The following is a 17,009-nucleotide window of genomic DNA, read 5'->3' as shown; positions in this document are numbered from 1 at the left end:
CTTCATTCCTGCAGCCTTCCGCCCCGCCCTCTCAAGCTCGCCTCTAACAGGCTGTCGCGACCGTCACTTCAAAAAGGTCCGCATTCCTTCCGCCTTTCTCCAGGACACCTAGGGCGAGGAGGGTGGATACCAAGCGGCGCCCACCCTCAGAGCACTACTTCCATCTCTGATTGGCTCCGCTAGGTGCCAGTCGCTACTCCACCCGACGCTGATAGGCCATTCAACGGCCGTTCTGCGCGGCGCCGGCTCCGCCCCCGTCGGGTGTTTGTGGTGGGGCTGCGGAGTCGCCGATCCCGCCGGAAGCGCCAGGACAATGGGGACCCGGGACGACGAGTACGACTACCTATTCAAAGGTGCGGCCGGTGGGGCACAGACGGGCGAGGGCGTTGCGGCGAGGCGGCGGGCAGACGGGCCAAGGCCGCGCTTTAGGCCGCTGGGCCCAGTCCGGAGCCCGGGGCTTGGGGCCCGGCGGGTCAGGCAGTCGGGAAGGCCGGGGCCGACCGGGCTCCATCAGCTTCGAGCTAGGATTCGCGGCCATGCGGAGCCAGAGGCCCGGAGAGACCTGGGGCACCCAGGATGCGCTGGGGCGGGGCTGGGGCCTAGCGGGGGTGGGGCCCGGAGCGGTGGGAGAGGCCGTTAGGGCGGGGCCTCCGGAGGGGGTGGAGCCTTCCCAAGATTTGGCGGGCCGGGCTGGGCTGAAAGCGTGGTTCGGAATGGGGGCGGGGTTTTAGAGGCGGGCTAAGGCTGATGGGCGAGACCAATAGGTGGGTTGGGCCTGGTAAATGGGGGCGGGGCTCCACGAGGCCAGTCCTGATTGGGGCAGCGTGTTTGGGGGTGGGGCCCGGGATAGGCGGGGCAGACAATGGGGGCTGGGCCGAGATGAGGGCCTGGGGGTGAGGTGTGTGGTGGTGGGAGTCTTGGATTGGGGTGCAGAGCTGGGATTGAGTGGAAAGGTACCCGTGTGTGCAGCAAGAATTCCATCTCTTCACTTAGCACTCTCAACAGCGCTAAGCCAGTACCTGCACTTTTCTGAGCACTTTACGCAAATGAACTAACTTAAATCCTCACTGCAGCCCTTTGAGGTTGATATTAACCAGCCTCTCTTTTTACACATTGGGAAACTGAAGAGTGACAAAGACACAGTTTATAAAGTGTTGGAGCCCGATTGAGCGTAGGCCACCTGTGGGCTTTACCACTTAGGAAGCTGTCTTAAGGGGCTTGTGGCCCAGCATCTGGGACTTGGGGTTGTTAGACCACCTTCTTCCAACGTGTGCACTAATGGCCGGGGCCCCAGCCAGCCTGCTGGAGGGTCTTCCCCACCCGAGAGACTGAGGGGGCTCTAGGAACATCAAATAAAGCCTAGTCAGATCAGGCAGCCATTGCCCGGTCTACTGGAAGAAGCTGGAGTCCCTTGTTTCTCAGCTGAGCCTTCTATGCCCAGCTAGACTTTGGCCTAGTCGTCTGCCCTGGTTGCTGGGCTCCCTGGCTGACAATGGCTGCCCTTGAGGGTTTTAACCCCTGGATCCAAGGTGCCTTCACCCTGCAGCCTGCTCTCTAAGGGCTTGCATCCCCCATCAGTTGTTGGTATCCTCACCTCGCTGAGCTGTTCCTCCGAGCGTGCTCTGTGACTTGCACCAGGCCTAGCCGGGCCTTGCATCTGGTCTCATCTAGCGTCTTGTGGTTGTGGGGAATGGGCAGAGGTCTCCCCACCTGAGCTGTCCGTGAGGCGAAAGCCTTCCGTGGAGAGGGAGAGGAAGTGCCTCTGCAAGGGCCTGAAGTCGTCCTGCGGCACTGAGGGCTCTGGCAACTGCACACAGGTTGATAATGTCAGTGGTGGGTGAGGCTCTGTGGTCGGCAGGTGCCAGGCCCAAGGTCTCGCCCTCATGGCAGGAGGAAGCTTTGGAAGGGTTTTGGGGACTGGGATTCTAAGGGGCCATCTGGAGACAGGGGGACCAAACTTTGGGTTCTGCTGGGCGGGTGCCATCTCCACTCAGCCCTTCCTGAGGCAGCTGCTCTCAGGTCCTGGCTGGGCACCCACCCAGATGTGGCACTGCCAGGGCAGGGAGTGTTGCTCCCCACGTGCCCTGTCCAGGTTTCTGTGGTTATCCCCTGCTTGTTATTTTCACCCTTTTGCTGTTTTAAATGACCCCAGCTCCGAGTGTTTGCCCAAGTCATGATTTTGCCCTTTGGGTTATTTCCTTGAAGTACATTCCCAGCAGAACAGTTACTGGGTCAGGAGCAACGGAGAGGCTGTGTGGTCCCGGGACCCGTCTGCAGAGACTGCTTCCTGGAAACACTGATCTAGCTCCTGTGGCAGCTGGCATTTGGCAGGCGGGCGGGCAGTGTGGGGGTGGGGGGGCCTGCCCTGCTGCCCTCCCCACACTGGCCTCCTTTTACTGAGTCTAAGCAGGTGCCCTGCTGACCTTCTCAAGCCAGTTGGTAGCAAAAATCTAACCCACAAGGTCAGCGTTTCCCAAACTGGTCATCTGCCGGCTCACCTTCACAGCTGTGCCTCATCAGAAGACCTCCTCTATTCTTTTTCAATATTTGTCTTTCTTTTTCTGTTTCTTTTTTTTTTTTTTTTTTTTTTTTTTTGAGACAGAATTTCACTCTAGTCACCCAGGCTGGAGTGCAGTGGCGCAATCTTGGCTCACTGCCACCTCCGCCTCCCGGGTTCAAACAATTCTCCTGCCTCAGCCCCCTGAGTAGCTGGGATTACAGGCACCCACCACCATGCCTGGCTAATTTTTGTATTCTTAGTAGAGACGGGGTTTCACCATGTTGGCCAGGCTGGTCTTCAACTCCTGATCTCAGGTGATCCACCTGTCTCGGCCTCCCAAAGTGCTGGGATTACAGGCATGAGCCACCACACCTGGCCTCTGCCTTTTTTTTTTTTTTTTTTTTTTTTGGTGGCCGCATCACGCACTGGCTCCCTTGACCTCAGCGGCCGAGGCCAGCAGATCCCCCGGGTGATGCCCTGGGTGCTGTTTGTTTTCCTCTGTGAATGTTCTTTCCTTCCCCCAGGAGCGACTGTTGATTTGTACCTAATTATAGAGCCTCACATTTATCCTCCTGACATTTTCTCCTTTAGCCATGGGCCATTTTCATAGCCTGCCACTAATTGCCGCAGGATCCCTGATTTCTTTTCTGATGGACTCGGGGCTGTGGGGTCCACCATGGGTGTAGCTGTGTCCCCAAGGGCCACTGAGGCCCTCTCTGAGCCCTTCCCCTACCCTAGAGGCCCTAGAGGACATGGGTCGTGGGGGAAACGGGCCGCAGCTTCCCCAGGCCCTGTCCTTTGGGTCTTGTCCACCCCTCCCCTGCCCAAGGACAAGGTGGCTCCTGTCCCCAGGGAATGGGCTTGCCTGGTGCTTCCCTTTCTCTGCTGAGGCTCCAGAGGCAGCTCCCAGCCCTCAAGCCTAGGCAGACCCCCACAGTAGGCCTGCTGTTCTGGTTGCTGTTTGGGGACCCAAGCATACCATTTTCCCCGTTTAGAATAGGGACCCCTCCAGTGCCGTAGCTCTGGACACCTCCCCAGAGAAGAGCTGAGACAAGAGTGGCCCCCAGTGCCGGTCTCTGGGGCCTCGGATGCTTCGTACCGGCTTTCAGGGGAGGAGTGGAGTGCTGCTTGGCTCCACGAGGCTCTGCCTGGAATTGGGGCCCATTCCCCTGAAGGGCCTCTCCATCTGCCTGAGCACTAGGGTCTGGGCCCCCAGGGCCACCACACTGTTACGGGGCAGGCCAGGGCACCCAGCACTTCTCAGAGGTGCCAACTCTTTGTTTTTGCCAACTGGGCTTGCCTGTTCTGTCAGCCAAGTGGCATGTCTGGGGTAGGGGGGTCGCTTCCCAGCCAGGGAAGCGACCAACTTCTGTGGAAATGCTGGGAGCTGTGTCCTCAAGGGCTCTTTATTTCCCCAAGACAACAGATTCCTTGTGTCCTAGACAATGACATGTTCATTCCCAGCCTGCATCCTGGACCAGCCCCACCGCTGCCCCACTAGCCACCTCTGCATCGGGCACCCAGTGCCAGGGACTGGCTGGGCAGCTCAGCCTCTCTGCCATTCACCTGTTTTGTCGTCCAGGCTGGAATGCAGTGGCTTAGTCTCAGCTCACTGCAACCTCCGCCTCCCTGGCTCAAACGATTCTCCTGCCTCAGCCTCCCGAGTAGCTGAGACTACAGGTGCCCGCCACCATGCTGGGCTGATTTTTGTATTTTTAGTAGAGACGGGGTTTCGCCATGTTGGTCAGGCTGGTCTCGAACTCCTGAGCTCAAGTGATCCACCTGCCTCGGCCTCCCAAAGTGCTGGGATTACAGGCATGAGCCACTGTACCTGGCCTGCCATTTACCTGTTCAGTGGCCGTTTGGCCTTTGCTCTGACTCGGTCACCCCAGATTGAGTGTTCCCAGCTGTTCAGGGAGAATGATAATATTTACATCTGTCCCTGGGGCAGCCCTGAGAATGTGGTCAGCTGAGGCATGCAAAGCACTGGGGACCCAGCCTGGCCAAGGTGCTTGAGTGTTGGCAGCCCGGGGCAAAACTGATGGGACCGGGTGCCGTGGCTCACCCCTGGAATCCCAGCACTTTGGGAGGCCGAGGTGGGCAGATCACTTGAGGTCCAGTAGTTCAAGACCAGCCTGGCCAACATGGCAAAACCCCATCTCTACTAAAAATACAAAAATTAGCCGGGCATGGTGGTGCACGCCTGTAATCCCAACTACTCAGGAGGCTGAGGCAAGAGAATCACTTGTACCTGGGAGGCAGAGATTACAGTGAGCTGAGATCGCGTCAGTGCACTGCAGCCTGGGTAAGGGAGATTCCGTCTCAAAAAAACAAAAAACAAACAAACAAACAAAAAACTGATGAGGCTGAGGAGCCCCCAAGGCGGTACAGCTGGGGCAAGGCTGGGAAGGAAGTGAGAGTGTCAGGGGAATACCCAGGCAGGGCCCGAGTTTCCTATCTTGTTTCCTGAGGACGTGAGAACTGAGCAGAGCTGCCGTGGAAAGGAGGTTAAGATTGGTGGTGTGGATAGGGGTCCTCACAGTGAGTCCAGCCTGGTCCCCGGTGGCCTGGGAGCCCATTCTCATCCCTACTGGTTTGGTCCGGAGGCCTTGGACCACATACTCACATTCACTCCACCTCTTGCCGTCTTTCTCTTTGTTTTTTTTTTTTTGAGATGGAGTCTCGCTGTTGTTGCCCAGGTTGGAGTGCAGTGGCACGATCCTGGCTCACTGCAACCTCCGCCTCCCAGGTTCAAATGATTCTCCTGCCTCAGCCTCCCAAGTAGCTGGGACTAGAGATGCTCACCACCACACCCGGCTAATTTTTGTATTTTTCATAGAGATGGAGTTTTACTATGTTAGTCAGGTTGGTCTTGAACTCCTGACCTCAAATGATCCGCCTGCCTCGGCCTCCCCAAGTGCTGTGATTACAGGTGTGAGCCACTGTACCCGGCCATCTTTCCATCTTTCTCTGAAGTCCACTTGGTAGCCCTGTGCTGGGCACCCACGGAGACGTGAGAGAATGCTGGCCCTGTTGTCTTAGGTCTTGCAGGCCAGTCCAAGCAGCAGTCTTTGGGGAGAAGAGAGGTCTGAACCAAGGGGTCTTGAAGGATGAGTAGGAGTTTGCCGGCTGCCCCAAGTGGACAGGCTGCCCCACGCAGTAGGAGCTGGGGTGCCCAGAGCCTCAATGCCCACCTCGTAAGGCAGAATCATGACTCCCGAGCCACGTGTTGGGGTTTGGGGTGGGACAGCGAGTGTGGCAGTAAGTTGGGAAGGAAGAACTTGGACTGTGGATGCGGAAGACCTGGGTTCAAATCCTGCCTGGCTCACTTCCCAGGCGGTGGCTCCAGACAAGACCCTTGGGGGACACCGTTGGGAGGTGGGGGCGAGCCCACAAACATGCATGGCTTCAGGATCCTGCTCTGCCCCACACCCCATTCCCCATCTGAGCCTCAGTTTCCTCATCTGTAAAAGTGGGCTACATGAGGCTTCTGTGAAGTAATGCACACCAAGAGCTTTGTTAGCACAGGCTCATCAAATATTCTTCGTGTTCTTTTTATTCTTGCCTTCCAAGCAGCCAACCAGAGAGGGTACCAGGTGGGATTGTAGGGGGCTGCCTGATCCTGCCCTCCTCACCTGTGGCCCAAGGGTGGTGACCTGGCATCCTCCAAGTATGGGGCAGGGGGTGGGCCCAGGAGGTTCAGCCAGCCTCTTTGGTGGTTTGTTTGTTCATTTGACAGACATTTCCTTTTTCTTTTTTTTCTTTCTTTTTTTGTTTGAGACGGAGTCTTTGCTCTGTCGCCCAGGCTGGAGTGCAGTGGTGCGATCTCAGCTCACTGCAAGCTCCGCCTCCTGGGTTCACGCCATTCTCCTGCCTCAGCCTCCCGAGTAGCTGGGACTACAGGCGCCCACCACCTCGCCCGGCTAATTTTTTGTATTTTTCAGTAGAGACGGAGTTTCACCGTATTAGCCAGGATGGTCTCAAGCTCCTGACCTCGTGATCCCCCCGCCTCGGCCTCCCAAAGTGCTGGGATTACGGGCGTGAGCCACCGCACCCGGCCATTTGACAGACATTTTCTTGGGTGTTTATTGTGTGCCAGGCACTGTGCCAGGACCTGATTCCTGCTCTTGGGGCAGACTGGCAAAAAACAAATGCCACCTGACAGGTGAGAGAGTGGCAAGAGTGATGGAGGAAGAGCTGGGCCAGGGAAAAGGGTAACTCAGAGAGTAGGGTTTTACTAGCATAGCAGGGAGGGCCTTCTTGGCCAAGTGGCATTTAAGGGGTCACACAAAGGGGATAAGGGAGGGAGCCAGGTTGGTGCCTGGAGAAGAGCGTTTCTGGCAGAAAGAGCAGCCCGTGCAAAGGCCCCAAGGCAGGATCGCACCTGGTGTGTGGGGGAAACAGCATGGAGGCCTGTGTGGCTGCAGCAGAGTGAACCAGGGGGCGAGAGGGAGGAGGGGAGGGCCTATGGGCAGTGGGGAGCACTGGTGCTTTTCCCCTGCGGGAGGTGGGAGCCACGGAGGGTTGTTTGCAGAGGAGGGAGAGAGGTGCCCCAGCTCAGCACTCATGGGCGCCCTGTGGTGGCTGCTGCAGGAGGCCAGCCTTTTGGTTGGTGATGAGGGTGAACGCAGGGACCCCACAGACAATACCTTCCAGGGTCTGAGAGTCTGGAATGGAATCGCCCAGGGAGACATGGTGGGATGCACCCCTCATCCTCCCTTCTCTTGGATCTGTTTTGGATGTGCTGAAGGATTGACTCTGAGACCCGAGAGCAAGGAAGGAGTCGAGAATGACTCCAGGTTTTGGCATGAGTGCCTAGTAGGACCAAGTCCCAGTTAACCAAGATAAGGAGGGTAGGTGAGGGGTGGGTGAGCAGGCTTAGGGAGTGAGTGGGAGCTTGGCTTTGCTCTACTGGGTATGAGGGGACTGGGGCCCCAGAGGAGACAGGAAGGAGACAATGGGCACACCAGTCTGGGCTTGTAGGGAGAGAGGTAATATAGGAGTTACCAGCCCATGGCTGGTGTTTACAGCCATGAGCCTGGATGGGGTCACCTGGGGACTGGGTGAGGACAGAGATGCCTGTCCTGAGGCTCCCTGAGGTTCGAAAGTGGAGTGGGAGACTGAGTGGGAGTGACTGTGAGGAGGGGAGTCGGGGTGTGGAGCCCCTGAAGGCAGGGAAGGAGGGAGAGCTTGCTGAGTGCCTGCTGCATGGGCCCGGGGGAGTGGGGGTGGCTGAGGCTGACTCTCACTGTGGGGGTGAAAGCATGCTTGGTTTGAGTTCCAGGACTGGGGGACAGGAGGTGGAATGAGTGAGTGTAGACGATACTTTCCAGCGGGTTTGGAGTCCGGAGACGAGAGAATCGGGCAGTGCCCGGGGCAGGCAGTGGGGTCAGGAGAGAATGTTTTCTACGGAGAGAATTCCAAGCATGTAGGTACAGCCCCACAGTGTGGCCAGGGGAAGGGCAGAGGAGGGCTGCCTGGTGAGCTCCAGGGCCTGCTCCCTCAATGTGGCAGGGGTTCCGGGTGGGGCCGGTGGACCTCTGTGTCAACCAGGACTCAGCCTGGCTGCCTGCACCTCCCCGAACTCAGGAGGAGCAGCCATGCCCATCTCTGCCCGGACAGGGAAGTCTCATCCTCAGTGGATGCCCCCCAACTGCTTGGGATCGGGGGTGACCAAGCCACTGAGTCAACCCACCCTCAGGTGCCAGGGCCCAAGGCCCACGTTTGGGGGTCCCCGGGGCTTCTGGCTGGGGCGTCTGGTTGGCTGTATTCAAGTGCACGCACACACACTGATCTCCCCCGCATGGAATGTTCTGGTCTGGGGACAGACCACCCAGGCCCCACCCCAGAGCCTGGGGCGGCTGGGCCCGTAGGGACAGTGCTTCCATGGCTGGGACAGGAAACGCTTTACAGGGCGGCTCACCCCTGGCCTGACCAACCGGCACCTGCTCACGTTCCTGATGCCCCTTGGCCAGCATGAGACGGGCCTGCTGCACACCCCGTGTCGACTGGGCTCAGGCCCCCCGTCCCTGGGTGGTGGTGCCCACAAACCCTCACCTCCCTCCTGTCCATGCTGCACTGACTCCTTTCTGGGCCAGGGTTTGCATCTCGCCAAGCTGCTCTGCTGCGCACTCACCTCCTGGGACAATGCATACCTGTGTTGGAGCCTTGTGAGGAGCTGTGCACCTGCGTGGACTGCCACGCAGACTGCCCCTTGAATGAGGACTTGGCCTTGGCTGGAGCTCCCTGCAGCTCAGCAGGGGACCTGACCCTGGGGAGGGGGGTGGTGGGAGGTGGCTGCAGGCTCTTTCCTCCAGGCTGCGTCCTCAGGTCACATTCCTGTTCCCCACTCAGCCCTCTGTGCCGAAGCTCGATATGGGTTTGCTGCACCAGGAGAGGTGGGAGTTGAGGTGGGGGTAGCTCCTCATGTCCTGTCACTTACATACCTGGAGCAGTGACCCTTCCCATGCCCTGACCAGAAACCACAACAACCGTGACAGCTGCCCACTCATGTCCCTTCCTGTGCAATGCCTGCTCTTTTTGTGGAGGGAGACAGAATCTCTGTTGCCCAGGCTGGAGCGCACTGATGCGATCTCGGCTCACTGCACCCTCCACCTCCAGGGCTAAAGCCAGTCTCCTGCCTCAGCCTCCTGAGTAACTGGGGCTACAGTAGCCACCATGCCCAGCTAATTTTCTTTTTTTTGAGATGGAGTCTCGCTCTGTCACCCAGGCTGGAGTGCAGTGACATGATCTTGGCTCACCCCATTCTCCTGCCTCAGCCTCCCAAGTAGTTGGGACTACAGGCGCCTGCTACTATGCCCAGCTAATTTTATTGTATTTTTAGTAGAGACGAGATTTCACCATGTTAGCCAGGATGGTTTTGATCTCCTGACCTCGTGATCCGCCCGCCTCGGCCTTTCAAAGTGCTAGGATTACAGGCGTGAGCCACTGTGCCCGGCTAATTTTTGTATTTTTTATAGAGGTGCATTTCACCATGTTGGCCAGGCTGGTCTCGAACTCCTGACCTCAAGTGATCCACCCACCTCGGCCTCTCAAAGCACTGGGATTACAGGCGGAGCCACCATGCCTGGCCATGCCTGCTCTTACTTCCTCCTCCTGTGACTGCCTCCCCGTTCACACATTGGGAAAAATCCAGAGATGAAGTGATTTGCCCAAGGTCACCCCGCTCAGGAGCCCTCTAAAGCTGTCTGGCCGCCCAGCCACCAAGCTGCAGGTGGAGACTCAGGGTTGGTGGATCTCGAGCTGCTCTGCCTACCTGGCTGCCTGGGTCCCCGTGCCCCAGCTGGGAAAGAGGACCAGAGACAGGCGGGTGTTGTGCTATCCGCAGTGGCTGTTTCTGGAAGGCAGGAGCCTCCCTTCACTTCTGCACCACTTAGCACGGTGCCTGCAGGCTCCGGGCTCCAGGCATCTCCGACTCCTCCACACCGTTGGCAGCTGCGGTGGTGCAGCACCCGGGAACCGGCAGGAAGGTTGTGGGGGCGGTCGTGGGTGGAGCATGGGGACTCACAGAACCTCGCCTCCCCGCCCAGTGGTGCTCATCGGGGACTCGGGCGTGGGCAAGAGCAACCTGCTGTCGCGCTTCACCCGCAACGAGTTCAACCTGGAGAGCAAGAGCACCATCGGCGTGGAGTTCGCCACCCGCAGCATCCAGGTGGACGGCAAGACCATCAAGGCGCAGATCTGGGACACCGCCGGCCAGGAGCGCTACCGCGCCATCACCTCCGCGTGCGTGTCGGCAGCCTGGGCAGGGACGCTGAGATTCGGGGGCGTGGGCATGCGGCGCGTGGGCTTGGAAGGATGTGTAGGAGTTGGGCAGGAGAAGGGGAGAGCGTGCTCCCAAGAGCAGGGAGTGAGGCTGGAAGAACACCTTAGCCGTGCGCCGTGGGGCCCTCAGGCAGACGAGCGTCCAGCCTTGGCCACGCCAGGGTATCTCTGGGTTCTCTGGGTACCAAGTGCAGTGAGGACCTGGCTCAGGCCACTCCGCCTTGCTGCTGCCCCTGCCCAGCCAGCTTCCCAGCCTTCCTCCTCCCTCAGCTCCCCTTCTCACTGGGGCCCACACCCCTCCTATCCTCCCACCCAGGCCTGGCCCTCCTGCCCTGCAAAGGCTTCCCAGCCATCAGGACCCACTCAGCTGCCTTTTTCTGGACCCCTCCCAAGCCCCCGGTCATTCCTACCACCATCGTGTTTAGATCCTCTGGGCTCCCTCCCTCCCATCGCCTTCATCCCTCAGGTGCATCTGGTCTGTCACCTCCGGTTTTTTTTTTTTTTTTGAGATGGAGTTTCACTCTTGTTGCCCAGGCTGGAGTGCGATGGTGCGATCTCCGCCTCCTGGGTTCAAGCGATTCTCCTGCCTCAGCCTCTTGAGTAGCTGGGATTATAGGCACATGCCACTGCACCAGGCTAATTTTGTATTTTTAGTAGAGACAGGGTTTCTCCATATTGGTCAAGCTGGTCTCAAACTCCTGACCTCAGGTGATCCGCCCGCCTCAGCCTCCCAAAGTGCTGGGATTACAGGTGTGAGCCACCATGCCTGGCTGTTGCCACCTCTTTTTTGGAGACAGACAGGGTCTTGCTCTGTCACCCAGGCTGGAGTACAGTGCCACAATTGCAGCTCACTGCCCCTCGACCTGCCAGGCTCAAGCGATTCTCTTGCCTCAGCCACCTGAGTAGCTGGGGCTACAGGTGTGTGCCAGCATGCCTGGCTTATCTTATTTTATTTATAGATTGATTTTATTTTTTTGAGATAGAATCTCACTCTGTCGCCCAGGCTGGAGTGCAGTGTCACGATCTCGGCTCACTGCAACCTCCGCCCCCCGGGGTTCAAGTGATGCTCCTGCCTCAGCCTCCCAAGTAGCTGGGATTACAGGTGCCTGCCACCACATCCGGCTAATTTTTGTATTTTTAGTAGAGATGGGGTTTCACCATCTTGGCCAGCCTGGTCTTGAACTCCTGACCTCTTGAGCCACCGCGCCCGGCCTATTTATTTATTTTTAAAGACAAAGTCTCGCTCTGTTGCCCAGGTTGGCGTGCAGTGGTGTGATCATAGCTCACTGCAGCCTTGAACTCCTGGGTTCAAGCGATCCTCCCACCTCAGCCTCCCAAAGTGCTGAGAGTGGATGTCTGTCTCCTCAGTGGGCTTAGGGCACATGCCACCACACCCATCTAATTTTTGTATTTTTCTAGTAGAGACAGGGTTTCGCCATGTTGCCCAGGCTGGTCTGAAACTCCCAGCCTCAAGTGATCCACCCACCTCAGCCTCCCAAAGTGCTGGGATTACAGGCATGAGCCACCACGCCCAGCCCCTTCCCTTTTTTTGATGACCTCATGGTATCTTCTATTTCCAGTCCCCAAACTCCCTCCTCAGGCCCCCACATTTCAGAGCTGGATCCAGGGAGCAGCGCTGGGGCCTCCAGATACACACCCTTCCCTTGAGGCCACAATGGCTGCCCCTTGGCTCGGCCCTGGGTGACCCACCCTGGGCGTGACATGTGCTGTTATCCTGTGAGGTCGCCACTGCCCACAGTCGTCCTCCAGAGAGGCTCATGGGCCCCTGATCCCGCAGGTACTATCGAGGTGCAGTGGGCGCCCTGCTGGTGTATGACATCGCCAAGCACCTGACCTATGAGAACGTGGAGCGCTGGCTGAAGGAGCTTCGGGACCACGCAGACAGCAACATTGTCATCATGCTGGTGGGCAACAAGAGTGACCTGCGCCATCTGCGGGCCGTGCCCACTGACGAGGCCCGCGCCTTTGCGGGTGAGCGGATGGAGACGCGGGCATCAGAGAGGTGTCTGGAAGGCACAGTGTTGGAGCCCCGGCCACAGCCCTGGCCTCCCTTCCCTGAGGAGTGGCCGTGGGATGGGCCAGGTGGGTGGGCGGGGTCCCTGAGAGCATGTGGGAGCCTGTCACCCCACCTCCCCACTCACCTAGGCAGTATTCTTTGTTCCAGAAAAGAACAACTTGTCCTTCATTGAGACCTCAGCCTTGGATTCCACCAACGTAGAGGAAGCATTCAAGAACATCCTCACAGGTGGCCGGGGGCCGGCTGGGCGTGGGGAGGGTACCAGCCAGGCAGGGTGGAACACGGCCTCTGAACCTTCACTTGTTTTGTTCGTTTTTTGATTTTTTTTCTTTTTTTTTTTTTTTCTGACGGGGCGGGATGGAGTCTTGCTCTTTTGCCCAGGCTGCAGTGCAGTGGCTCAATCTCAGCTTACTGCAACCTCCACCTCCCAGGTTCAAATGATTCTCCTGCCTCAGCCTCCCGAGTAGCAGGGATTACAGGTGTGTGCCACAGGCTTGGCTCATTTTTATAATTTTCAGTACAGACGGGATTTCACCATGTTGGCCAGGCTGGTGGTCTCCAACTCCTGGGCTCAAGTGATCCACCTGCCTCAGCCTCCCAGAGTGCTGGGATTACAGGCGTGAGCCAATGCACCTGGCCTGTTTGTTTGATTTTTTTTTTTTCTACTAGTGCGCCTAACCTTTGCTTGTTAACCAGTTAGACCAGGTCTAGCCCTTGCTGGCACTGGGACACAGAGACCCCCTGGCCCTAGTTCCTGGGGACGGGCCCTGCCTTAACTCTTGGCGCTTCGGGGAGGTGGGTAGCCTCAGGCACCTGGAGCCTTTTGGCTTCTGGGAGTTTACCTCTGAGGGAGGAGGGCCCTTCTGATCTTAGGGAGCCAGCGGCCTGGGCTGGCTGTGACCAGATGTGGGTCCTGCCCTGACTGGGTGTGCAGCCCCTGTCCTTGTTACCTGATGTGATGGGGGCGCTGTGGGGGTCTGAAGAGGGGTTCTGGAGTCCGGCAGGGAGGGGTCCCCCTTGGCAGGCAGGGCACATGCTGGCTCACCCCACGTCCCCCTGTATCCCCTTCGCAGAGATCTACCGCATCGTGTCACAGAAACAGATTGCAGACCGCGCTGCCCACGACGAGTCCCCGGGGAACAACGTGGTGGACATCAGCGTGCCGCCCACCACGGACGGACAGAAGCCCAACAAGCTGCAGTGCTGCCAGAACCTGTGACCCCCCCGCCTCCGCCCAGCGTGCGTGCACGTCCTCTGCCCGCCCCCGCCACGGTGTCCTCCGGCCCCTCCCTGCTGTCCCTCTGTGGCCGGCTCGCTCCAGCCCTCCCAGTGAGCTCTGCACGGCCCGGCCGGGGCCCAGGAAGGACAGGAGCCAGTGCTACCCCCGTCCTGCCCGGGGAAAAGCTAAAAGCCCCGGTTTGCTGCACCCATGAAACTCGGGTCCCCGCCGACATCTTGGCGGGGTTGCGGGGGGGACGGCAGGATGGACCGGGCTGGCCAGAGGTGAGGAGGATAGGCGGACGGTGCCGCCTTCTCCCCTTTTCCTCGGCCGACTCCAGGGAGCGATTGCCTCCCTCCCTCTGTGGCTGGGTGGCCCAGCCAGCCCGTCGTCCCCACCCAGAACCCTGCTCTGGGCCAAAGCCCGAAGAACCAGGCAGTGGGGACCGGGGCAGGCGGACCCCCCGGGCTCTTAGCGCCCACCCGCTCCTCAGCGCACAGCAGCTCGCACAGGCCTCTCACCTCTGCCTGTTGATCGATGCAGGGAGAAGCCCGTCCCCACCTCCCCTGTCCCCTCTCCTCTCCCTACTCCCCTCTCCTGCACGCAGCGCGCCCGCCCTCTCGGCCCTCCCTGTCCCCCTCCTCTGTCTCGTCTCCCCATCTGGTCTGGAACCTGTTTGCAAGTGAAGCAATATTTCCGTGTTTTGTATATACAACCGCTCTTGTAGCCTTTGGTTTTTGTTAATGTAGAGAAACACAGATTCTTTATACACTTTGTAAGATTTACGCCAAACCCCAGCTCTCGATCTCTTCTTCTCCCTGTGGCCCCTGCACTGTTGCCCCGTTCCCGTCACCCTGCCCATTACTGAAATGTATAATCTGACTTCCTGTACAGAAACCTGCCGCTGCGCCTCTGTCTTCTTTCTTTCCGCCAGGCGCCAGCTCCTGGGCCGAAGCCTCTCTCGCTGCACGTTCCCCAATGCAGGCCGGACCCCCCCTCTCCCTGGCCCACCCCACACGGAGCGAGAGGACCCCAGCACCTGCCAAGGGCAGCGTGGAAGCCCCCTGGGCCCAGCGCGGTTGGGTGGGCCCTCGCCAAGCTGCCCCTGTGCCAGGGAAGGAGGGAAGGCTGCTGCTTGTTTTGGACCTTAAACTCCCGTGTCCCAGGACCCCAGGCCTGCGGGCGCCCCCTGGTGGGGACGGGAGCCAAGGGCAGTGGCCAGGATTCATCAGTCTCCTGCCAGGGCCGCCCCTTCCCTGGGGTCCTGACGAGGGTGACTTGCCCAGTGGATGTTGGTGATGCCAGCTGTCTCCACCCTAGACTGATACTGGAGGAGGGCCCAGTGGGGAAATGCCAGGGGCAGCAAAATGTGTGGCATGGAGTTCCTCTTCCCAGGATCCAGCGTCTCCCTCCGCCTCACCCCGCAGTGAACTTGGGACCAGTGTGAGCTGCCAGCAGCTGTCCAAAAGCTCCAGCCTCTAGCTGAAGAGGCTACCCACACCCTGGCGACCCTGGGGACCCATGAGAGAGGAGAGCACCATTCCCTCTTGATTCTAGACTCTGGCTGCCTTGCCTGGAGGGATGGGGGATGGTAGACACCTTTTCCCAGAAGAGCTCCAGGTCGCTGGGAGCTGTTTAGACCCGGGAGCTGGAGTGAGCCAAGGTGTGCGCTCCAGGCCCAGGGAGCAGCCTGGCACAGAGCTAACTGGCAGAATTGGAGGGGAGGTACCCTGGGCTCCAGGGCCCATTCGAACAGACCCCAGGGACACGGATTCCCCTGGGTTTGGGCAGGGTGGGTTATGTGGTGGACAGAGGCATTGGGTGCTAAGCAAGAAGGCACCTTGAGTTTTTGTTTGTTTGTTGAGACCGAGTTTTGCTCTTGTTACCCAGGCTAGAGTACAATGGCACCATCTTGGCTGACCATAACCTCCGCCTCGTGGGTTCAAGCAATTCTCCTGCCTCAGCCTCCTGAGTAGCTGAGATTGCAGGCATGTGCTACCGTGCCCAGCTAACTTTTTTGTATTTATTCCTGACCTCAGGTAATCCACCTGCCTTGGGTTCCCAAAGTGCTGGGATTACAGGGGTGAGCCACCGTGCCTGGCCCTGTTTGTTTGTTTGTTTTGAGACAGAGTCTTGCTCTGTTACCCAGGCTGGAGTGCAGCAGCGTGATCTCGGCTCACTGCAACCTCCGCCACCCAGGTTCAAGGGATTCTCCTGCTTCAGCTTCTGGAGTAGCTGGGATTATAGGTACGCGCCACCACACCCGGCTTATTTTTGTATTTTTAGTAGAGATGGAGTTTTGCCATGTTGGCCAGGCTGGTCTCGAACTCCTAACCTCAGATGATCTACCCGCCTTGGCCTCCCAAAGTGCTGAGATTACAGGTGTGAGCGACCGTGCCTGGCCTTAACGCCTTGAATTTCAAGCAGTCAAAAGATCAACAAATATTTCTCGAGCCTCCACTATCTGCTAGGCCTGAGGTGGGGACTGACTGATGTACTCCATGTCCCCTTAAGAGTCAGAGGCCAGCAATGCCAGTTTAATTACTCTGATTTCAGTGATTTAATAAGCACATCATGCTCACTCTGCCAGACTCTGTTCTTAAATCTTTTATTATTATGGTAACATACACATAACATAAAACTTACCTTTTTATTTATTTATTTATTTTGAGACGAAGTTTCACTCTTTGTTGCCCAGGCTGGAAGCGCAATGGCGCAATCTTGGCTCACCGCAACCTCTGCCTCAAGTGATTCTTCTGCCTCAGCCTCCCGAGTAGCTGGGATTACAGGCATGCGCCACCATGCCCAGCTAATTCTGTATTTTTAGTGGAGACAGGGCGCCACCATGCCCGGCTAATTCTGTATTTTTAGTGGAGACAGGGCGCCACCATGTTGGTCAGGCTGGTCTCGAACTCCCGACCTCAGGTGATCTGCCCACCTCAGCTTCCCAAAGGGCTGGGATTACAGGCATGAGCCACCGTGCCTGGCCTGTTTTTTTTTTTTTTTTTTAAGATGGAGTCTTCCTCTGTTACCCAGGCTGGAGTGCAGTGGCATGATCTCAGCTCACTGCAACCTCCGCCTCCCAGGCTCAAGCCATCCTCCCACCTCAGCCTCCCAAGTAGCTGGAAACACAGGCACATGCCAGGACGCCTCACTAATTTTTGTATTTTTTGTAGAGGCAGGGTTTCGCTATGTTGCCAGGCTGGTCTCGAACTCCTAGGCCCGAGCAATCCGCCCACCTCAGCCTCTCAAAATGTTGGGATTACAGGCATGAGCCACCACGCCTGGCCCGTATGGCAATTCTAAGTTTACGCGCCCAACTCATATGGCAATTCTACATGTACTTTTCTTAGGGACCGTGTTAAATCTTTCACACATCATTATTTGTTATTTGCAACAACCCAAGGAGATGGGCATAATATACTGGCCCCTTTTACAGAAGTTAAGCGATTCCGCTAAGGTCCCAC

General features: G+C 58.0%; 2 protein-coding genes across 2 annotated transcripts in view; both read left to right on the top strand.

Moving 5' to 3' along the window:
- The window catches only part of MARCHF2 (membrane associated ring-CH-type finger 2), a 67,148-nt gene that overhangs the window by 17,264 nt on the left and 32,875 nt on the right, over nt 1-17,009 (top strand). The gene's annotated exons all lie outside the window — the stretch shown is intronic.
- Nucleotides 185-14,439, top strand: RAB11B (RAB11B, member RAS oncogene family). The gene is made up of 5 exons (XM_007995124.3): nt 185-353; nt 10,051-10,246; nt 12,084-12,277; nt 12,471-12,551; nt 13,397-14,439. Exons 1-5 carry the CDS (start codon nt 314-316, stop codon nt 13,540-13,542), a joined length of 657 nt encoding a protein of 218 aa, XP_007993315.1. The 5' UTR covers nt 185-313; the 3' UTR covers nt 13,543-14,439.

This window comes from Chlorocebus sabaeus, chromosome 6, assembly GCF_047675955.1.
Source record: "Chlorocebus sabaeus isolate Y175 chromosome 6, mChlSab1.0.hap1, whole genome shotgun sequence".
Classification (NCBI taxonomy): Eukaryota; Metazoa; Chordata; class Mammalia; order Primates; family Cercopithecidae; genus Chlorocebus; species Chlorocebus sabaeus.
The sequence above is the reverse complement of the archived record's forward strand: the minus strand, read 5'-3'. Positions and strand labels throughout refer to the sequence as shown.

Excerpts from the sequence above, each read along its gene's own strand:
- RAB11B (XM_007995124.3), top strand. The coding sequence starts at position 314 with ATGGGGACCCGGGACGACGAGTACGACTACCTATTCAAAG. Across the intron at positions 354-10,050 it reads GTACGACTACCTATTCAAAG|TGGTGCTCATCGGGGACTCG; the intron begins GTGCGGCCGGTG and ends CTCCCCGCCCAG. Across the intron at positions 10,247-12,083 it reads TACCGCGCCATCACCTCCGC|GTACTATCGAGGTGCAGTGG; the intron begins GTGCGTGTCGGC and ends CTGATCCCGCAG.